The sequence below is a fragment of the Amphiura filiformis genome, chromosome 18, assembly GCF_039555335.1.
Source record: "Amphiura filiformis chromosome 18, Afil_fr2py, whole genome shotgun sequence".
Lineage (NCBI taxonomy): Eukaryota > Metazoa > Echinodermata > Ophiuroidea > Amphilepidida > Amphiuridae > Amphiura > Amphiura filiformis.
Window position 1 is genome coordinate 12,781,017 of NC_092645.1, and position 24,888 is coordinate 12,805,904.

The 24,888-nt window shown below is 37.7% G+C and overlaps 1 protein-coding gene across 1 annotated transcript; it reads right to left on the minus strand.

Annotated features, from left to right (window-relative positions):
• On the minus strand, positions 1-24,787 carry LOC140139875 (sodium- and chloride-dependent glycine transporter 1-like). The gene is made up of 14 exons (XM_072161637.1): positions 24,604-24,787; positions 20,598-20,763; positions 14,013-14,144; positions 13,204-13,366; positions 12,417-12,611; positions 10,981-11,113; positions 8,529-8,663; positions 7,356-7,459; positions 6,687-6,811; positions 5,417-5,529; positions 4,238-4,369; positions 3,215-3,430; positions 2,364-2,528; positions 1-1,719 (listed from the first exon to the last, which is right to left on the minus strand). The coding sequence occupies exons 1-14, from the start codon at positions 24,607-24,609 to the stop codon at positions 1,525-1,527; spliced, it is 1,980 nt and encodes a 659-aa protein (XP_072017738.1). The 5' UTR covers positions 24,610-24,787; the 3' UTR covers positions 1-1,524.
• Between the last annotated feature and the right edge of the window lie 101 nt (positions 24,788-24,888).

Below are 24,888 nucleotides of genomic sequence, written 5' to 3' on the forward strand. Positions count from 1 at the left end.
CAAGTTCCGTATGACACATGAGTTTGAGTTGTAGAGGGCACTATAGATGTGTTACTTGTTTGAAAGTTCTGGGAATTTACAACAATCAACAAGAAAAATTGACGCTCTCCTTAAACTTATATTTTAATTTAAAAGAAATATATTCTATATAATATTGTATCATCTAAAAATTGTGCTTTTATAATATTATTTATTCACTGGGCACTTTTATTGGATTTTTCTAACTTTGCATGACCCAAATATGAAATCCTTAAGAGAACACTGTCGTTTACTTCAAGTTATGTTTCGTAACTAGTATTTTCATATCCTTGGTGGTTCTCTCCCGATCCCTGCGTATACTGCATTCCCAGTACATCTGGTAAATTACGTAATCCTCCCATAGTTGTACCATGTTCCTAATGAACCCCGTCGTTATGGTGAATTTGAAGCGATGGGGTTTCTTTCACTTTACCTTCTTATTTCGGCTTAAAAAGGACAGAAACTTTCCCGACAGTTAATACTAACATAATTTCAGCATTTTAGAGTTAAGAATAACGAAATTAAAATTTGTACATTATGGCTTTAACAAGAGACAATGTGCTTGTTTTTATAACGATTAAATTGTATGCTAGTACATATTATATTGGAACGTCAGTTATATCATCACTTCACGTAACTTTGGCCCGATGCAATCGCCAAAGATACGACAATGATGAAACGTGATGTTCTCGAAAGAAGTTTTATTTTAGCTGCATTTATTTACATTGCTTGGTATGTTACTAAATGTACACATAATATATACTGACCTGAAAATGTAATAATATAGGCATACTAGTTTGAAAGACACTGGTTGTCACCCTGTTTTGCAACTTGCGACTAATATCACTTTTCCAGCCCGCAGCTAAGTCAACTATATATATTCCATCAAAACTTAAATCTACATTAACTTACATATGGACAATTTGTCCCAGCTGCTGATTAATGTTCTAATTAGAGAATAAAGGTATTGTTTTTAGCCACTGGAGTGCATCTATCGTCTCATATAACACGGGCGACATCATTATTTTTTAGTAAAACACCGAGGCGAAGCCGAGTTGTTTTTCGCCAAAAATAATGATGTCGCCCGTGTTATATGAAACGATAGATGCACGACAGCGGATAAAAACAATACCTTTATTCTCATTCTTAAACACTTCAATTCAAATTTTAAAAAAGTATTACAAATTTCAAACAAATTAAATCCTACATTTTAAAGGAATTACCCAGGGCATAAAATCGATCAGTCTCGTTGTTGCTATGCATTTCCGATTGGTTCAAATAGCGAGTACGAGTATCGGGTTGACACTCACGCGCTAAAGTGTGTGATATCGTGTCATATCACACAGGTAAGAACCAATAAGATTGCAGGAACGTTCGCAATATATCATATTAAAAAAAATGGTTTTTTAAAAATTATTATTCACTGGGCTCTTTTTTATTGGATTTTTCTAACTTTGCATGAGCCAAATATGACATCCTTAAGGGAACACTGAAATTTAGTTCAAGTTATGTTTCGTAACCGGTATTTTCATATCCTTGGTTGTCTGGTCCCGGCGTATACTGCATTCCCAATCCACCTGGTAACGCCAGTAATCCTCCCATACTAGTACCGTGTTCTTTATGAACCTCCCATGCCTCGTTACGGTGAATTTGAAGCGCCGGTCCCCATTCATCACTTGGGTTCGACATCGCTCTCCATCGCTATAAAATAACACGATAAAGGAAAATTATTTCGATGGAGTGGCAATCCACGTGAATTTCTCAGCATTCTTATAACGCCCAGCTGCATGCACTACTACTTTCTTACGGCGCCTCTGATTGGTTGATTATGCGACAAATTATTTTGAGTGACCAATTAAAATACAGCTAAATAGTTACGCTCAATCCTCTTTAGTTGTAAACCGATGTTCCTGATTGGCTCAATCCTCATTAAATCATATACTGCCAATCAGTGCATGGGGTTAAACGAAGCATGGGGTCCTATTCTACCAACATATTTTAACTCATTCAAACATAATGGTCAAAATAATCATGCCAATGCTTCCAGCACCTGTTGCCAACTGTCAACATTTGTCACCAATTACCTCATAGTAGGGTCATTTTCTGGAAAGCTGGATTGTATGCCTCAAAATATATGTGCACACAGCAAAGCAAAAAAATGGGCAACCTTTACCCAACGTTGGGTGTTATATCAACAGTCTAAATTAATGGGCGTAATATTTAGCAAAATTTAACCACAATTGCTTAATTTTTGCGCAATAATTTTGATTGTTGATATTAACCAACGTTGGGTAAAGCTAATTTTGCAGAGTACTTTCCCTTGCGCTGTTATTACTATTACTTACTGCGGCCAAACTACCAGAATTGCGGAAAAATTCGTAGACCATGACCACGGGTATCCATACCACAGCGCTGGTTGTAATGAGCCAGCCAATAGCGCGGGCCCACACTGGATACGGGCCGTTGTATGAAGGCTCTACCCAATTTAACCAATTGAACATGACGATGAACTGAAAATAAAATCAACAAATCGAGAAGAAAAATCATTATAGCACAAGGGTTCTCAACTTTATATGCTCGAGGGTTATAGCCTAGGGTCAACACATTTCACACAAGGCAAGGGCCAAACACACCCCGGTTTCTTAGGTTTCTCTTACATTTTAGAGATAATCAAGGATCGGTGGTTGGTGATATTCTCACGGGATTCTTGTTTACAGGCTGAAAACATGATTTCTATATGTCTTTGCAATTGCAATCACGGATTCATTTGCCTTTGCTGCTTCTTATTCATGACAAATCTTTTTTTCTTGCTTTTTTCTTCGTCGTCGTCTTCTTCTTCGCATTCTTCGTGATGCGTATTCTTCGCATTTTTCGTCGCATCTTTTTTGCAGTTGCATTCTTCATTGCATTCTTCTTCGCATTTGTCTTTGCATTCGTATACTTCACATTCTTTGCATTTTTCTTCGCATTCTTCACATTCTGCTTTGCATTCTTCTTCGAATTCTTCTTTGCATGTTTCGCATTATTTGCATTCTTCTTCGCATTCTTTGCATGCTTCGTATTCTTCACATTCTTCACATTCATTCATTCTTCTTCTTCACACTTCTTTCGCATTATTCTTCAACGCGTTCGTCTTCTTCGCATTCTTCTTCGCATTCTTCTCATTATTACAACATCACTTTATCGCTGTACTTACAAATAGAATAGCAGGTGTGATGGAAGTCCACAATAGTTGCCACCATCTGAAGAAAAAGAAATCCACAGCGCCATTTCCAACCATGCAACGTATGTCATTGGTAAAGCGTTTGATGCCGTAGATCCAGCCCAGACCAATGCATTCAGAGATCGCAAAGAGTAAAACAGAAAAGGTGGTCGAATAACTGTCTAGTAGAGACGCCCAGTAAGGACCAGTCTGTGTGTCAAATAAATAGTTGGAAAATACACGTGCAGATGTGAAGATAGTTATTATTTTTCAATACTTTTACAAAGGCTAATTTATGATCGGTCATCTGGTCATTATCATGATTATGGTGGGTCGGAAGCATGTTTGGAGTTCAACTGAACATGCTGAATGCGTTCATAATAACCCGGGATAATAACTTATTTCTAATTTATCAAAAATCGACTATGTCATAGTCTAAGGATCCACGAATTGCTTGCCTTTCGACTTGTGCCTGTCAAAAGACAGTTGAGGTTTTCCTTTTCCCATTTTACCGTTTCCAGAGCACATAATAGAGAGATTGCGATTTCCAAACGTACGTATCGAACGTACGTGGAACCTATTCAAAATCACTCTCCAGTGACGGGCTTTTGAATAGATTCCACGTACGTTCGATGCTACGTTTGGAAATCGCAATCTCTCTAATATTTATTGCATATACGGTGACTACCACAGCCTGAATTGGCATATACCGTTGTATTGGGAAAGAAGAGTCGTAAATGCGTCGGGCAAGCAGCAACATAAAACTGAATACTGATCACTCGACGGTCATCGACGGAGTGTATATTCAGCTTAACTTGTCCGAGGGTCAAGTTGTAAAGTTATACAATTTGGTTTAAAAGTATAAGCGCGATCTCGCATTAAAGGCAATAATTAAAGTTTGAATGTTTAACTGCAATATCATTTACTGTGAACGACAGCCATATGTCAAATGGCAAGTTAATATCAAGGGGTTAGTGTAGGAAGATATTGCAGATAGAGCAATCTTGTGTAACTTACATGTGTAACGCACGCCAGACCGCATATGAATCCCAGAATGCAAGCACCCAATGTGACAAACATCTTTCTCTTTCTTAGTGTTTCTGGAAATTCGTCACATATAGCGGTAACGACAGATTCGATGATGGTGAACTGTAGGTCAAAACAAAATTGGTATTGGGGAAGAAGAATATAGTTCATTGATCAAGGTTCTAATACCCTCGATAATTTCAAAAGCTGTGGGATGGGACACCACGTGTGTCTACACTCATCCTGATGGACACGGTAACCTAAACCTAACCATACACTTTAATCTCGTACTATTCTTTTTTATAAATAAAATCAATACTCTTTCATTTATGATCCCATAACTATTCGTTTGGAAGAGATATACTGTTCATTTTGATTAGTTATATTATCACTTTGAACCGACAATCTTATCAAAATGAATAGTTTCTGTTTTATTTTAACAACTACTCAAATTGACAAGATCTCCAACACATTATCTGACAAAATTGTTCATTTAAATTTGACAAGATTCTGTTATGTCCACCTCTGAAAAGATAAACTACTCAAGCTTGATAAGTTGGGTCATTTTTGACAAGAATCTATTCATATAACAAAAAAACCATCAATGCCGCAGGCTTGAGACCAGCGACTCCCATGCGACGATTAAAATGTAAGGGCCCCGCAGGGCAAGAAAGCAAGAGTAACCTTAATGTAATTTGACACCACAGAATATATATTCTACTTTCATTATTAACGTCTTGAGCTTTCCCTCATTCTTCAAACCATACCCTCTACCAGGAGGCTAATTTATAGTTTAAGCTTGTTGGATATCCGTATTTCGCGGTTGTCCTTTGTAACCCTGCGGGGCAAACTAGTTTGATATCCAAATTAAGCGGTTATTGGTTATTGTTGTAACGCCTCGTAGCCACCCCAACCAGCCATATACCTCATCCCGCTATAATCACTAGTTTCTATATGCTGTGGTGTCAAATATGACGTCAAATTATCCCGCTACCATGTCAACATCCATTTTTTTGCTAAGTTGTCTTGGCATGATAATTCATTTCGCCAAGACGACATGCATTTTTTGGTATGTCAACTTGGCATGATAATTTATCTTGCCAAGTTGTGACACTTAGACGCTTCCAGATTAAAAGTAATAAATGTTTACAATAATTTAGATTGTCCTACCTGACTATCGAGCCCAAGAGTAATCAACATGAGAAAGAACAGTATGGCCCATAATGTAGAGGGGAATAATCGAGCCACGGCTTCCGGGTATGCTATGAACGCTAACCCAAATCCTGGAAGTTACAAATAAACATGAATGTGATAAGCATGATAAAATAATAAGTAAAATGATCTTCACATGCCCGTTTTGCTTAATTCCCGGGAGACCATTGTATGGTTTTGACACGGAAGGATCATTGGTGACCATGAAGTCTCAAAAAACACCCTAAACAAGTATTTGGGAATAGGTCTGAAAGTGCATCCCTAAACAAGCATGACACGTGGAATTTCCTACCTTAAACAAGTATTGACATTATTTTTATCCCCATTAGAAGCAAGTAAGTTGTTTTCCTGACCCAAAAGCCATTCCAAGTATTGACATTATTTTTATCCCCATTAGAAGTAAGTATTCCCGGGAGACCATTGTATGGTTTTGACACGGAAGGATCATTGGTGACCATGAAGTCTCAAAAAACACCCTAAACAAGTATTTGCGACTAGGTCTGAAAGTGCATCCCTAAACAAGCATGACACGTAGACTTTCCTACCTTAAACAAGTATTGACATTATTTTTATCCCCATTAGAAGCAAGTAAGTTGTTTTCCTGTATGACCCAAAAGCCATTCCTAACCACAGGGAAAACACATATTATGCCATGCTACATTATGTCTCAAAGGGGAAAACAGATTGTTATTCGGTAGGACCATTATTCTGAAGGCTCGTTATTCCAAGGCAATGGTCATTACTCATTACGAATTTACAACATGGTTTGTTATTCCGATGGTCAATACTCCGAAGGCTTGTTACTCCGAAGGGCCATTACTCCGAATTTGGATGACCCCGAATTTTAGAGTAATGACCCTTCGGAGTTACGAGCCTTGTTCTAAATTCGGAGTGTTGACTATTCGGAATAACGAACCTTATAAATTCGGAGTAACGTCCCTACGGAGTATTGAACCTTCGGAGCAATGATCCTACGTAATAACGAACCTTCGGAAGACCCTTCAGAATAACGGTCCTTAGGAATGATGGGGTGTAACCTTCAAAGGACACCAAACACTGTGTTTTATTGTGCAGGGTATATATTTGTCCGATTTCCTTGTTTTAGATGCCCTAATCATTTTACGTGATCCTTTGGTCACACTTGATACTCTCTTGTCAATGACCAAAGATCTCCGGGTCAGTTCGGGTTTTTTTTTCAGGAAAGAACAATAAGTAACTGAAACCATACCACCGTCGGCTACGTCCTCAACTTCTACTCCCAATTCATTGGCCATAAACCCAACGATTGAAAATATAACGAAACCAGCTAAGAGACTAGTTGCACAGTTGATGGCAGGCACTACCATTGAGTCCCTGAAGAAGATAAAACAATGAAATGGTATTCAGTTAATCAGTGAGATTATGTGGTTATAATTAATCGATTAAAAAGAATAGCACGTCGCCCATGGGTGCCTCCATAACAAGACCACCACATTAACCACATCAGGCCAAATTGACACCTCTTAACCCATACTATTTCTCTTATGTCAGCTTGAAGTTATTTTGTCTCATTGTTCAGTGCAAACACCGCTAGATCATGCTCATGACTTCTTAAGAGTTATTCGCCTATTGCACGGTTCCGCCATATGCGGGGAGAGCCTCGAACTGGCAATAAACATGAAAGGAAGTATTACGTAACTTTACGCAATGTTATATGACTGGTTCAATTCCCATTCATGCATGCTGCCAAATCGAGGCTCCCCTCGCATGGCGGAACCGTGCAATGGGTGAATTCTTTGTAAAACTTCCCTTCGACCCACTTAAACCTTACATAAGCTTACATAAAAGCTAACGTAATTATAAGCTTACATATACGTTTACATAAGCTTCTAATGCTTTCATATCACCCGAAACTTACAGATAACAGTTGTTTTTGAATTTGTTATAAGAAGCCAACGTTAAGAGACCACCCCAGGCAGCACTGAGTGAATAGAAAATCTGGGTTGCAGCATCCAACCACACCTACAATTAAAACAAATAATACAATTTATTAAAGGGAAGAGGCTTACGTATCATACACTAACTAGCACACGAGATCAAATTACTGATGCTTAGGAGTGCACTTTTTGATTTTTTTTTATCGCCGCTTGAGAAGGCGGATTTTTTTTCTTTTTTTTTTTACAATTTTAATGTGTACCTTTATACAGAGTTGGGTGGATTATTTTTTTTACTTATCAGTGTCACTAGTGGGCGAAGTTTTTTTTTCAAAAAACTCCCATGCCCACCCCTGGAAATCTAATGGTGCGCCACTTATTATTGTTATTCTACAGTAAGCCAAAAAATTAAGGTACCAGTTGTATTCACCCCTGTATATCCTAAATAAACACAAGTATGTCAAAATTAAAACAAGCAGCCAATACTTGTACTCTTTAGCTCTGATTTAAGACCTTATTTGTTGACATTGGTTGAGAATTAAAGAAACGGTGATCTAAAAGCTAATGAGGAAACGAAATCAAAAGTTGCACTTTTGTGATATAATCAATGAAAGCACGGTTCTAGTTTTAACGTGCTAATCAATGGAAACACGGCGCTAGTTCTCTTGTTCGCGAATACTTTGTGTACAAATCAATAGGGATTTCAATGGAGCAAACTGCAACTTTTAAATTGGCATCTTCCTTGGGTATTTGGATCGTCGTGGTTTTATTTCTAGCACAATTTCAACAAACGAGGTCTTAAATTCGAGCTAAAAGATGCAGCTATTGGCTGCTAGTATTATGATATATCTGTCTTTGTTTAGGATACAGGGGGTAAACATAACTGGTACCTTAATTTTTTGGCTTACTGTATACAGGGGAAAGAAGAATCACGCATCGCACACTAGCGCAATTAAAATTGAAATTACAACGGCTTTTCTGATTGGCTATAAAGACTAGAGGTGTGAAACTATTGACGAACCCCTTTCCCCAGGTGCATTAAAAACTCTTGTACAACAAACATGTTCTTAATCTTCCCCACAGTAGTGTGAATTGCAAATGGGGTTAGCTGAATGGGTGACTCCTGGAATAGCCCATTTATAATTCAATAGGCTTACCTTAGGCTCAGCAACACGCGGCCAATCTGGAGTTATGAAGAACTGAATCCCTTTGGAGGCACCAGGCAGAGTGACGCCACGAACCAGCAAAATAACTAACACAACGTAGGGGAAGATTGCAGTAAAATAGACAACCTATATGGTATGAGAATAAAGAATACTGAATTCAACATGTGAACAACCAGAGACTAAAATTAAGGTTTTTTAGGAACAACGCATTAATTTCCACTTTTCGCCATATCATCTGTGTATCTCCTGTTCTTGGTGGTATATCCTGTGGATGAGTCAGCTTTACCCCCGATTAGAACCGTTGTCAGGTAGGGAGGCCTACCCCGCTTGCCCCAACCCCATGCACCCACCCCACCCAATGGGTTGACCGTTTGAATATGCTTCAATTAAGGGTCGGTCCTTTGACCCCATTTGGTTACCCCTTGTGGCAAATTTGCCCTCTCCCCGGCTGCCCCTTCGATTGCGAAAGTCTAGTAAATCGCCACTTCACTGCCCGTTCTACTTGTACAGCGTGTCCCAAAAGTAACTTAACATTGTGAATTGGCCATATCTCAAATATTTCCTATTTCATACCAAAATGGATAACATATTCATATAGATTGATCTTTTAGAATTATTCTGATACCAAAAACAGCATTATTGATGACCCTTTGACCTTACTGTGCGACTGTACATATGTGTGTATCAAACCCACAAATGCAAGCTCATGTGTTCTTTGTTCAAGAACATGAATAATGTGCTTCCCTGAACAATAGAGTTGGTTCACTCACTGCGCATGCTACATTTAGGTATGAACATTCATGGATTACATGACTTAGCGTAAGCGTGACTGCTGTTTTAGATTATAATTAGGATATATTGACAATATTAAACTTTACTTTAAAACAGTTGAAGTGAAGATAAATTTCCTATAGATCAACGGATTCAGGTCGTATGGTTCTTTGCCGAGACAAAGTCGGACAAACTCACTGAAGCAATGTTTAAGGAACAGTTTAATGTAAATTATGCACTACCCAGCCGAAATACAATCCAGCAACTAGTGCTGAAATTCCTATCAACTGGATCTGTTCATGATCTACTTCGGGCAGGACGTGGAAGAACAGGAAGATCTGATACATACATTGATGTCATACGAAGAGCGGTGGCGAAAAGCCCAAGGCGATCAGTACGTCGACTTTCAATGGAGAACAACGTACCGCGTACAACTGTTCATCGAATCCTCAGAAAAGATCTTAAGTAGTTTCCATATAAAACCCAGATAAAACAAAAAATGAAGATTACGCATTGAAAACAAACAAACAAACAATCAAACAAACACAGCCAAAATCATTAAACAAAACAGAATTTAAAATGACTTATTTTGCGTTTATAAAAGTGGGTTTTACGGTACGGTAGATATCCATTAATTTCATGCCAAAGGGTCATGACCACATAGGCATGTTTGGTATCATAACATTTCTAAAAGAATTATCTACATACTGTACAATTTTTGTAACAACACTATTAACCCAACGCAAGTTATAGCAAATTCACAATGTTAAGGGACTTTTGGGACACCCGGTACTATAGTATTCCATCTCAAATGTTCATCAATGGTATTGCTAGATCTGGAGAGTCTATTTTGTTGAAATATAACAGTCCATGACCATGATAATGTGAATTGACTATTCAGACGGGCGGACCCTCGAGGGTCTGACACCCCAAATGAGTCCACGCGACGGTTTTCGGTCACCGACACCTCGAATTGCACCCCAAGTATCAACCCTGTTTTTGTTGTTTTGTTTTTTTGGTTGGTTGGAAACCTCGAATTACCTTGGGGTCCGACACCCCAAGTAGGAGAGACCGGGGCAAAGTGGACCAATTTTTTTGTCTAGCCCAAACAGGATTACGAAGCAAGGCAACGCAAAACTTTCCGGTGTTCCACTTTGTCCCATCCACGTTGGACTATTGTCCACTTTGCCCCGACCAGGTGAGATTTTTCTCGACATGCATCACTGTTTTGTACGCTAATGTATGCTATTCCTGTTACCATGCATAGAATAGGCTTAAGACCATATATCAATGATATGGCTATCGAAGTAATTCAGCAAGAGCAGAGTGCTTAGGCAGATAATAATATTTCTATAAATAACGGGTTTAATATATGAAAAACAGACATTTACTGTAAAAATCACATATACCTGACTCATTCGATTGCCCCCTATCACAAACAATGCTGGTTCCATGCCGTGTTCTAAATACATGAGTTTGGAGATTGAGGGCAGCATATAAAGAAGTTAATGGGGGTGTTTCGCTTTTCCCCGTGGTCCACTTTGCCCCGGTCTCCCCTATGTCCACACGGTCAGAATCTGTCCCAACCCCCGAATTAGGCCTACCCACATAATACACATAATATTTTCGGCACCCGTCTGGGCACAACTTATTACTCGAGATTTTTCTTTACCTTGCCCGATGATTTGATGCCTCTAATTAAACAAAGGAAGACAATAAGCCAGGATAATGCAAGGGTCCCGGCTAGTTCTAGAATGATGCCACCTGTCTCGTTCATGTTATCAGCCTCTTGAAGAACTCGATTTCTGTGAGAAGAAATTAATAATTGGCAGAACAAGTTTTTTAATCCAATGTTGTGACGTAACGTGACGGGGAAGGGGATCAATTCCCCCTGACCTGCGGTTAACAGCGTGTGGAGAATTGACCTTTTCGGTAAATCCTATAATTCCTTGCGGTTAGACCCGAGAGAGTAGAGAGTTGTGAAATGAAGTTCGACTTCCACGGCAACTTCACAAAATCGATTGAATTTCTTGCTCAAATTTACTTCAAAGCGAACGTCTCATTGGTTAATACACCAACAGCGTCTTGTCGCTTACACTCGGGAGATGTGTATCAATGGGCGATCAAAAGAAGAGCAAATGTAAGCGACTGCATCAAACTTTCTCCCTTTTGTTTGGTCAAGTGGGTTATTGGTCACGCTTTAAGACAAAAAACACTAGCTTAGGCGCTTAGTTTGAATAAACATAAAATTAATGTCGAAATACATTGGTTTTTACCTTCAGAATTGTACTTATTCTAACATTTAATTAAAGCACTATTCTTCCAATACATAATTGGTACAAACATACTTCAGGCAACGCAGCCAAATTAGGTCAATCTTTGGATCGGCCATCGATGCTACTTCGATGGTTGTTATTAAGACATGTCAACTAATTAATCAGAATTAATGGTTACCTTGTAGCCCTATTGGACTATATATTACACTACAAAGATTAAATGTTATAGCCTAATAGCTAATTCATTGATATTTCATAAATAATAAGGATCGACCAAGCAAATAAACATGATAAATATGGATCGATCGAGAGATCAAAACAAATAAATAGCTCCATATTCCTGCTTTGGGGGGAATGGCTCATACATATTACATTATAACATTAAGGGGTACGGTACTACACCCCTGTCCAATTTTGTGCCTATTTTTGCATTTTTTTTCAAACATTATAGCACATTAGTGACAAGTAAGATGTATATTATAGGGGCAAGGACTACAACTACTGTACTGAAAATTCAGCAACTCAAAGCAAGTAGTTATTGATTTATTGATCAAATATTGGTTTTCCCTCATTTTTGACTGTAACTCCACAACTGTGTCTGTGCTGAAATAAAATTTCCAGTGCAGTAATTGTAGTCCTTGCCCCTATAATATACATATCTTACTTGTCCTCAATGCACTATAATTTTGAGAAAAATGCAAAAATAGGCACCCAATTGGGCAGGGGTGTAGATCAACCAATCAATCAATCAATCAATCATCAATCAATCATCGATCAACCAACCACATGAATCAATGTAATTTAAATCAAAACATCAAGCAATGGAACTTACTTCCAGTATTCTTCACTGGGTGATTTCCTTAGTCCGGCAATTGGATCACTGTACATACTCAAATCATATGTGCCGTCAGCATTCTGTGATATGTTGTAGATGTTAAACTCGTCATTTGTAAGGTTGGCTATATTTGTACACTTCCCTTCATAGGTGGCGTTAAGAACGATGGAATCGTTATTTGCCGTGCAAAGGCTGGATAACAAATATGACAAAAAGATGATGATAAGCGTAAAAACGTTACAAAATGCTGATTTTAATAGTCTTGTGTCTGCTATATATAAATTTTAAAAACCTTTGCGCACACCAACCCATAATACCCCCACAACCCGTTTCATGTACCAAGCACACAACTACCTCACTCACACCCCTCCTTCAAATCTTACCCACGACACATCTAATTACAAACGTAAATAACCTTGTAAATAACCTTATACGTTAAAGAGGACAACGAGCATGCGCAGATCGTAAACATTAGTCATTTCAGCTGATATATGGCAACGCCGCATTCGTAATGGAGAAGAAGTGTGTATTTTTGTGGTAACCTGTGGTGTGCTTAGCCTGAGTCGATTGGCCTATCTCGAACAAACACGCCATGCGTGGCTGTTGAAGAACTAGTGGATTCGCCCGATATACTATCATGACAATTTCTGACACGAAGATATAGGGATGATGACGCTGTGCACCATACATGCCTCCATTAAACACACACCATCCCCACCCTGCACACCCCACACAAAATACATCAAACTGAACTATACACGATATAATCATGAAAAATACATACTCAAATGCTCCTCTGCATAGGGGTGTGTTCCAATAATGGTCACATCCAATCCATGGTAGGTCAAGGGTGAACGACGAGAAGAGATAGTACAGGGAATATGTGATGATAACGTTATATGAGATACCAACAAAATAATTGGTTAGAATCATGCCGTATCCAACACCTAAAAATATAAGAAAATAAAAGTACGAGTTTTAAAAATCAATAGAAATTTTGACCACGGTTATGGCGGTGGAGAAAAACACAAATTAAAGAGATTCCGTTTTCCAAACGTACGTATCCTCGTACGCGAGTGCATCTACTCTCATGTGAAGGGATTTTGAATAGATAGAAATCGCAGGCTCTCTATTATTTTAGTCTTTCACTCCCTTCGTTTTTAGCATTTCATTTGGATTGTTGATATTGTGAATGAGAGAGGCTTCCAAGCCAGTTCCGATCATATCTAATTTAGGTACGCTCCTCTGTATTGTGAATACCACCATTGTCCATAAGACCGAACCTTGCTCTACCAGTCAACGGTCTCAGCATGGCATGGATACACTTCGCCAAGTTGTGATTTATTGTAGAACTATCAAAACAAAAGCCTCACTCAACTAATCGTAACTTACCTCTCAGCATACTGGCATGGTTACACTTCGCCAAGCTGTGATTGGTCATTTACTGTATTACTGCCGTAAAACGAAAACCTCAATCAACCAATCAGAAGTTACCTTCCAGCAATGGGTACACTTCGCCAAACTGTGATTGGTCATTTCACTGTAATACTGCCTAAAACAAACAAAAACCTCAATCAACCAATCATAACTTACCTCTCAACATAGGTACACTTCGCCAAGCTGTGATTGGTCCTTGGCTGCAGTATTGTCCAAAGCTAACCTCCAGGAAGAATATTGGCAAACCAGCAAGCAGCAGCATGGTGAAATACGGGATGAGGAAAGCGCCTGATAGAGAAACCAAATCAATAATTGCAATGAAGAGTTTAGACGTCATATTTTTCTCTAACATCATTCTTTCTGAAGAAGTCACTCGACCTGAGTGACGAAACTGTCTAAGTGAGTAGGCCCTAGATTTCTATTGGATTTGTATACATAACTGAGAACTTTAAGGGCTGGGGTATGAGCGACCTTGAAGTACAGGTATCTGGAGAAGGGAAGCAACGAGTTACCCCAAATCACAGCGACAGATAGTGACTGGGCCGCCGAGTGCTAATATATATTTATTTTGGAAAGTTCGTGTTTGTTTTAAATTTTGGGGCGTTTTTCCAAAATTTCATATTTTTGGCGATATTTCAAAAAAAGCGACATGCCAAAGACAAATCTTTTTGCACATACTTTGTTATTGCTAATACAACTCTTTTCTGCATACCTACGTTACAATTCGTTGTGGTGATTTACTAATATTATAAATTTTGTGACTGCATTTTTGCGTTTTCGATGCGATTTTAGGCTTACCGTGATTTAACGTTGATATCTGGTCTTGCTCCTTTTATAATTTTACTTTGACCGTCGGCTTTTGTAAATAACAGAATGTAGATTGGCTCTGAATAAGTATCGTAGTCCTCTTGGTGGGTTTTTTCATGATATAATTAGTTTGTATTTGCATGTAACAACCCAAAATCGACCTCTGAATTCGGGGTTGAATGCTGTTTCCGGAATACCTGTGGACTCAAACAAGTGCACGAGTGGCGACTATGGTTTTATACTTCCCGCATTCTTAATAATATACTTCTTTGTATAGGTTGAGTGTAGCCATGGTGTAGCTGGTATACAAAAAAATTGGTTACATGTCAATGACCATTAACTTCAGGGATAGATCCTTTGCACGCCTTTCTATCATGCAGTATACCCACAGACATGTGCCCGTGTCATGTGCCAATATTGCGCAACGTTAAAGGTTAATATATATTTTTTGACATGGAGAAGACTGTGTGCTTCTATGGCCGAGTGGTCTAAGGCATTGTGGTTTCTTAGTTGCTGTTTTCAGTGCCGCTTGTTCGAATCCGAGCGTCTGTTTCTTTTTCTTATGCGCTGATTTATTTTTCCAGCGTAGGTCCTAGAAAAGCTAATTTATAATTACTTTTTGTATTATTTATTTATTTATTTATTTATTTATTTATTTATTTATTTATTTATTTATTTTATTTATTTATTTAATGACGTTTTGGGGCTCGAGAGTATGGACATATTTATTTATTTATTTATTTGTTTATTTATTTATTTATTTATTTATTTATTTATTTATTTATTTATTTATTTATTTATTTATTTATTTATTTATTTATTTATTTATATATATATTTATTTATTTATCGATTGATTATTTGATGATTGAGTGAGCAGATTTATCGATTGCTACTTTAGTTGTGGGACTTCTATTAGACTTGAGTTTGAATGACATCGTACATTAGTATTGATTTTTCCGTGAAACATTATCAAGAATTAATATCACAGGTTTTATTGCAGATAGGAAGTTGGCTCATATTCGCTACTTGCACGGTTCCGCCATTATGCACTATGTGCGGGGAGAGCCTCGAACTGGCAGCATACATGAATGGGAATTGAACTAGTCATAACGTTCTGTGTAAGGTTACATAATTCTTCCTTTCATGTATGCTGCCAGTTCGAGGCTCTCCCGCATATAGTGCATAATGGCGGAACCGTGCAAGTAACGAATAGGGTATAATCTTCTTCCACGGTAAACCAAACAGCTTCCGTGGTAAACCTTATAGCGCCATCACTTGATGAAAGTACATTATTAGCAGGCGTGAGTTAAAAGCGATTTGGGCTAGAACTATTGCGACTGTAGGGGTGAGCTTGCCTACAGGTAAAAAAATACTCGTGGCGGTTTATTCCCGGGGTGGGCACTCAACTTTAGAAGTGACGGTATGTGCCTGTCAATAGGCCCCCTCTTTTGAAGTTGACTATACCCGATGACCCCCCTTTTTTAAAAATCATACCCGATGACCCCCTTTTTTAAAAGTGCGGCTACCCAATGACCCCCTTTTTTCTAGAATTGCATCATCAAAATGCCACAAAATAATGCGAAAACTTTCAAATTCTCTTATTTTAGCAAATTTGTATTTGAAATTTGGAACAAGAAATAGAATATTGCTCCATTTTTTCACAATTTTCTATGACAATGACCCATTTTTGGCAATGTTATACCCAATGACCCCCTTTTTTCAAAACGTTATACCCAATGACCCCCTTTTTCATTTTGTTTGTACCCAATGACCCCCTTTTTTTAAAACAACGTTTTGTACCCGATAGGCCCCTACTTTGCAACGCTGGTAGGCACATACCCGTCACTTCTAATGTTGAGTGCCCACCCCGGGTTTATTACATGCGAGTATTTTGGGGGGCTTTGGGGGCGCCAGCCCCCCGGGGTAAAAGCAGGGGGCGGCCAAAATGAAGGGGCGGCGGAAGAAGAAGGGGCGGCAAAAAGAATTAGTAAATAAAAAATGGCGGGAAAATAATGAACAAAATCTCAAAAATGTTACCGTACAGATTAGACACTTAAAAGTGACCACCTAAATAACATATTTTAACTCCCATGGAAACACAATTAAGTTAGATCTCGAATGCTATATCATAACCCTTTCTTGTAGGCCTATAGTTTAAATAGGCCTATTAATATAATTTTTAAATGCTATTTTATTATTTTGTTATTATTAATTGAAAATCTAAAATAGTATAAAATCATATATGATGCCTTAAATTAAAGTTTAAAACGTTCTTCCAATATTAAAAACTATTAGCCTATTAAATAATCCCTAACATCTCAGACAACACCCCCCCCCCCCCCAACACACACACCCCCACACCAACAACCACATGCCAAGTCGTGGCGACCGAAAGTCTACCTTGTAGGCCTACATCGTGCAACCGCGCGTGCACCATCCAGCATTGCCCCGCTAAAATACACTACCCTATTACGAGCAATGGAATAGCCCATCAATCATGCATAGTGGTTGCTCCTGGAAGGAAGATTATACCCGATATGACGCGGTTGCTCATGGAAGACAAGAAGGATTATACCCCTTTTCAGTTGGCTTAGTGATACTATCTGTTGATTCAGAACCGGAAGGTGCCGGGTTCGATTCCCACGTATGTCTATTTTTTAAGACTTGGAAAATTACTGCAGTAAGTTTATTTGGCGCGCGATCTCGGTTATTCATTTTCTGATGGCTGTGCCTCTTACAGGCACCCTCCCTCTGGAATCCAAACCACGGTTCGCTCATAACACCTCCCTTAATTTACTTCACAATCCAGGCCTGATGAGCAACTTCATTATCACATGATCACTGCCGGATGCCATCGCCCTAACCAGAATCCTTACCTTAATCCTAACCCTAATCCTAATCCTAAATCTCTTGTGGTGGCCGCAGTGAAATGTAGGTTTAGGTTTAGGGTACATGTAGTATTATATTCGTGGTACTCTCCGGGGGTACTCTTCCCCAGAAATGAGGCGGAAACCTTTTTTGTTCTCTCTCCCCTTTTCAGATTTTTAAAAGCGCAGTGATTATTTATAGTGCGCTACGCACAGGCACAAACGCCTAGACGTTGATCCACAAGCATCACCACACTTTACATGTTGTTGCTGACCACTTCGACCCATATAATTCCATAAACCATTTAACAACAACACCGAGACTTTGCTGCTTCAAGAGCGCACACCCTAGACATTCACAAATGACCATCGCAACCAGGATCAGCTCCCCGAGTTTCGTAGGGGTTACAAAAGGTAAAAATATTAGAATAGGTCAATGTCAATAGGGCTCAATAGAGGCCCTACTTGACATATTTTGCTGTGTTACCCAGGTAACAAAACATCCTACATTGTGCAATCCTATCTATATTTGAATTGTTTTATCAAATTGAACTTTTGACACCTCTCTTGTCAAAATTGGAGCACTTTGATGTTTTTGACCCCTATAGAGCCAAAAACATGACCTTTGACCTTAACGACGGTAATAACTCAAGCACGGAACGGCTCAGATATGTCAAACTATACATTTCCTGAATCCGAATGATTAGATGAATACATTGAAATGGTTTTTAACACAATTTGAGCAAGTTTGAAATTTGACCGTGTGTAAAGTTCGATGACCTTTTCCCGCCAAAGCTACCCCAGTTCAATTGCTATCAGGCATTTTGTGTAGTCCATGATGTCAACTACCAATGGTAAAAATGACGCAATCACCCTAAGTGATATAATTATAGGCACGCTTTCGTTGGCCCGGCCAGCGAAAGACCTGTTGCTAAGTAGTGTCAGGGGTCTCAGGTTCGAATCCCACACAGAGCAAACAACGTTTTTGTTCATTTTCTCTCTTTATTCCTTCTTTCTTTCCCTACCAGTTGCCAAAAAGCCCTTCGGGCGTTAGGATTAATTTACATCCTAGTTTTTAATCATAATCATTACAATCCACGGAATTTTGTCCAATAAAATAATGATATAACGTAAAGTTAGAATTTCTGAAGGAAAAATGTGGTTTGAAAGTCTTTGGGCATATCCATGCTATAACTATTATACGTAGCTGCATGTAAATGTCACAGACAAAGCTCCAAATATTGGTGTGTTTTTACAGAATTGTAACAAACAACATCATTTACGCGCAATGGGCTATTCCATTTAAAATCCACACTACCCCTGTGGAAGATTTTGGAAATATCATCCAAAGGGGGAGTATGTTTTTCAAATGTAATTGGTCAGGCTTAATCATTTTGAAACTCATACTCCCTCTGTATTATGGCTTTACCTGTATCTTCCACACCTGGAGTGAGTATTTCAAATGGAAGATACCTAACTGTCTATTCTATTTGAAACTCATACTCCCTCTGTGGAAGACTTTAGCTAAATCTTCCACAGGGGTAGTGTGTATTTTAAATGGAATAGCCCAATGGAATTGTAATTATGGTTTTAAAGGATTATTGCCATTGACAAGTTTGTGCTGTCGGTAAAAAATTAATACAAACAATTTTTAACAATACTTTACATAATTACATCTTAGCAAAAAAGAAAAAGAGCGCAGTGATTTATAGTGCGATATACACAGGCACAACGCCTAGACGTTGATCCACAAGCCTCAGCACACTTTACAGGTTGACGCTGACCACTACGGCCCAGATAATACCATAAACCATTTAACAACAAATCAGGGACTTTGCTGCTACAAGAGCGCACGAGAAGACATTCCACAAATAACCATCGCAACCAGTTTCGTACGGGTTACAACATGACAATTAGCAGTAAGTTCCTTGTCCAGGGGAATTTCAAGCTAACTCAATTTTCCACGAGAGCATACTTGGCACCGCGCTGGTTCGAACCAGCAACCTCTCGCACCATAGTCGAACGCAGCTAACTTGACTGCTACTAAGAATTACTAAGCAATACAAACTAGGCCGTCAAACATTTTAGTTTGTAGAGCAACGAACTTTGTCAGAAAAAAGTCGAAAACCACCTTAGGTCTGTTTACCATTATTTCTATAGCATTCCCAAGGTCGCCTTTATTTGCACTTGGCAATGGAAAATATATACACTGTCTAATCATGTGTGATATTTTCTTCCAGAATTAAAGTTTTACCGGTGCATTAACATTCTCATATTAAAAATACTGAAGTAAAATTATTTCCATTTTTCAATTCTTTTATGAATTCAAATTAGTAATTTCTGCATCATTTGCCGTCACTGATAATCTCAACACTAGGATCCACAACATGCTCATCTATCAAGGCACAGTTCTTTAACCGCAATACATTTGAACATTCATTGAATGACCTTCGAAAATTTGGGTACAAAAACTCATACTCTGAAACTTGAGGTCAAATTTTGCACTATGATTGTTTAATTGAGGTTATTGAACTATGCCATTGGGATGAAGCCATTGTGGTCCATAGTGATAGAAAATAAATACACTGTCAAATAACATGTGATAGTTACTCTCATCTCACTTAGAATTAAAGTTTTACCGGTGCAATAACATTCTCATTATAAAAAATACTAAAGTAAAATTATTTCCGTTTTTCATTTTTTTTATGAATTCAAATTAGTAATTTCTGTATCATTTGTCGTCACTGATAATCTCAAATTAAAGCAAACATCCTTGCGATCATTATGGTCACCATGATGTTTGAAGTCAACCCTCACATTGGCTCTAAGGTCATGATTCTGAACTGTAACCTTCTTTATTATGCTGACTGTATATTTATAATTGAAGACCGAATTAAAAAGACTAGTTTGCGTATGACGTCCTATCAACCGGACCAAAAATGCTATACTGCGCAGGTCAGCAACCAATCACGTCGCGCCTTTGCCCTGAAGTCAGACGCAAACTAGTCTTTTTAATTCGGTCTTCAAATATACTCCTACTCCGATCCCCGCCTATACTCTCTTACCTCCGCCATTTCTGAAGGTAAGATATGGAAATCTCCAGACATTGCCTAATCCAACAGCGTAACCAATGGTAGAAAGGAGGAAGTCCATCTTACTCCCCCAGTTGCCTCTTTCTTTATTCTCATCCCCGTTGTCAACCTCCATCTCCATCACCTCGACAGCCTCGTTCTGAAAAAAAAAAATTAATGATATGTCGTCAATTGTTCTTTACGTTGCCCCTATGCCCTTATGCCTTCCCTACAATAAAACCCCAACATAACAGCATATATTATTATTGATTGGGTCGAAAACAATGAGACAACTGTTGGGATTTTCCTAGACTTGTCTAAAGCCTTTGACAATGTTGACACAAATTGATCACAGCATTTTATTACATAAATTGGAATATTGCATTCTGGATTTAGAGGATAAGAGGAAACATAATTACATAACAGAAAGAGTTCTTGTAAATCTCAGTATCGTGATTTCGTGAATGATATAATACCGTAAAGATTCGCCTAATGGCGCACTTGGGCTCCTTTGCCATGCGGGTAAATTTCATATGCAAATAGAGAGCTCCCTCCTCTGAAATTCCAACCAGAATTAAGGTTCCGTGCCCTTATTTGCTGATGGGAATTTTACGACAGGGCACTTTTAGGTTGTGCCTAAAATTCAACTTATGTCAAGGGAGCCCATAGCTAGCGCCATTAGGCGAACCTTTACGGTATGTGGATTACCCAAGGCTCCATCTTAGGCTCATTACAGTTTGTATCAAAATGATTGGTATCCATTAATTGTATGTTTATTGAAAAGTCTGCCTCTACCAAATGCAACATTGGATATATACTCTTGAAATGTCCAGAATGTACTGTATAGTTAATACAATTAATCTAGAAATTATTTAGATCTTATGTTGAATTTTAATGTGTTAGATTCATCTATTATCAATGAAAACTGATGGGTACCAATTATTTTGATAAAGCTTGTATTTTGTATGTCACCATAAATACTTCAACCATTCTAAAATTCCTCGTTGCAGATGACACTACTATTACTTTTTTCACAGTATAAGGACAATGTGTCTAAATGTTAAAGGGGGTCTCCAGCAATCATAACATTATGCCTTATATGTTAGAAAAATAATTATCAAGCACAAATCACTCATATTGACCATAAAACGCATAAAAACAGTCGGCTATCAACACGCGATATTCAAAATTCCCGCGCCGAAATTGTCTCAGTGCAATGACGTAATGGTTATTTGTGCTCAATTGTCGTCCACGAGTAATATTGTCGTCAGCCTTCATTGTATTACTGGGACATCATTGCACTCGACAATGTCGGCGCCCGGGAATTTTGGGAATTTTGCATATCGCGTGTTGAGTACCGAATGTTTTTATTCGTTTTTGTGATCACTATGAATTTGTTTTAAATAAAACCGCGTGATTCGTGCTTGATAAATATCTTTCTTATATAAGGCATAATGTTGTGATTGCCGGTGACTCCCTTTAAAAGAAGTTAATAATAAGTTTCATTATGCAGTTACTGTCCGTTTTTCCTATTCAGTGCACACACAGCGCTCCAATTGATGATTGACCTTTAGCTCACTCACTGTCCTGTAGGTATAAGCAATAGACTAGTTAGTGGGCTGGAGGAAAACCCTTCACCCAATAATAGCCATAGAGGCTCACATGTGAATTATAATGTTCATCCTTAACATACTGCAATTTGAAGTAAAAAATGTCACGGAAAAGCTGTTGTCGAGCTGTTTTTCCGAAGAGAGTCTTCCAAAATTTCATAACAGTCGGACGTGTAATTTTAATGGCAAATTGTGCTCAACAGCTGACTCGAGATAGCTCTAACTTCGAGCGAGCACCATCGTGTGATCGGTTTGATCAATTTTTGCCATAGAAGCTGTAAAAAAACTTCAATTCTTTCCCTCTATGGTCATCTAAAAATGATTAAAATGTGATTTTGGGAAGATTGTTGTCGAGCCCTCCCAAATATGGAGTTCTGACTGGCCGATAGGGAGCTAAAAAATGGAAAAACGACATATTTCTCATTTACTTGTGTGATACGATCACAATAAATGTGACAAGTTTGACATGAGTTGTACCATCAACATGGCTGGATAACAATATGCAGACTTTTGTTCTCATTTCAGAAACAAAGGCCACGCTCAGTATTATACATGTGCGTTTGCTTTGTAATGGTGCATCCAACTGAAATTATAATACCTATTTTATCACAGCACATACATTGCGATATCGCACAGGTAAATCAGAAACATATATTTATGGATTTAACCAGGGATATGAGACACATCCCTGATTTAACATAGTTGAGCTGTTTTGAATGAGGTTTATCTTGGTGTAATGGGGTTTAAGTCCTGCAAAGGTCGTGGTGAATTCTGCTGTAGAGTATCAAATAAAATTGTACAATGTTATCAATTTAATATCATATCGGATAACAGCTGGGATAATGTAGTTCTGGAAAGGATGAAAATACCTCGGAATAACAATTGACGAAAATCTAACTTGGACATTTCACATTGCCAACATCTCAAAGAATATATCTAGAGGTGTACATGGTGTAGGAATAATAAACCAACTAAAATTATTTCTTCCCAAGCGAATTATGTACCCAGCAAACACAAAACGTTTTCGACATCATTCGCAAAAGGTTATAAAAGGTTGTCAGAAAACGTTTAAATGTCGGGTTATATAAAGGGTACCTTAATGGTATGAAACGTTTTTATAACATTAAATAACATTTGTTGGTAATTTACTGCACAGCAAACACAAATGTTTTACAGAAAACATTTAAATGTCGGGTTATATAAAGGGTATAAAAACGTTTTAATAACATTCCAAAAACATTTTTGAAAACTTTGTACAAATCATTCTAAACAGAATGTTATTTTGGGGTTGAAAAATATTTTGAAAAAATGTTTGCCCAAAATATTTACAATAACGTTTTTAAAATGTTTTCACGACCTTTATATAACCGACATTTAAATGTTATTAAAACGTTTTGTAAAAAACATTTTAAGAACATTTCTGTGTTTGCTGGGTGCAAATATTTTAACATAATGTTATTTAAGTGTTGACAAAATATTGGGCCAAAAATGTTTGCAAAAATAGTTTACAATGACATTTCGAAAACATTTTAAAAATATTGTTGTAGTGTGTTTTCATACAAAACGTTTTTAAACGATTTCATGACCTTTATATAACCCGACATTTTAATGTTATTAAAACGTTTTTACCTAAACCAAAACCCAAAATATAACTTATTTAAAACGTTTTAAAAACGTTTTTGTGTTTGCTGGGTACTCATTCATTTTAATACTTCATTACTTTATGGTATCCTAATAATTGTAAACTATATTATTAATATGGAAAAGATTTTTAAACTTCACTTTTTAAGAACAGGTACTAAGAATCATATCGAATAGTCCCTTTTTAAGTCACTCAGCCTCAATGTTCAAGAATGACAAATTTGCTTATATATTTGCCCTACATATTTAATAATAATGCTCCTGGGTACGTACATTTAACTAAGCACAACTACAAAGGCAGTAATCTTTCAACATTGTTTGCTATTAAACAAATGTAATATTTGTACGCTTCTGAACAACATGACTGGCACTAAGCGTATTTTGAGAAAATATGGAATCGCCGAAAATGACGTGGATTTGATGTGTAAAGAAAACTCCATTCAAATGACGATTGTTTGATGAAAACGTTTAAAATCTCGTTTAATAAATTTTAGTGAAATTAGCAATAATAGCACTGACAATATCAAATATTTATAATATCAAATATTTTTATAAGCATGTAAGTGGCATTTTTATTTTCCATGTACATGAAGTATTATCTTTTGCGTAATGCATTCAACTTTCATATTGCATTTATTACGATTAACGCCATGTACCGTATATTAAAGTTCACCAGACCGTGTCGTTCATACACCGTCAGTACCAATACCCATGATTTATTTCCATAAAATCAAAAGCCTTATACTTACCGACATCTTTGGTCCTTCTTCAGTGACCCACCAGTTCTAGTAGAGTTATTTTTTAATTCCTTTAGTTTCTTATAAACCGTTTCACATGTAATATTTCCTTAACGAAGATCCACTATAGTAAAGTTCAGGTGTACACCATGATACGTAAGTAATGAAGACAATAATGCCACCAGTGTTGCCAAAATGCTCAATCCGAATCGAGGATCAAATTATAGAAAAGACGCCCAATTGTTCTCTTAAGGGTTCGTGCAATAATGCCTGCCCTGAGGTCCCGGCCTGAGATGA

Excerpts from the sequence above, each read along its gene's own strand:
- LOC140139875 (XM_072161637.1), bottom strand. Across the intron at positions 14,145-20,597 it reads TACCTTCAGAAATGGCGGAG|GCGCTTTCCTCATCCCGTAT; the intron begins GTAAGAGAGTAT and ends TTTCTCTATCAG. Across the intron at positions 11,114-12,416 it reads CCCAGTGAAGAATACTGGAA|AAATCGAGTTCTTCAAGAGG; the intron begins GTAAGTTCCATT and ends TTCTTCTCACAG.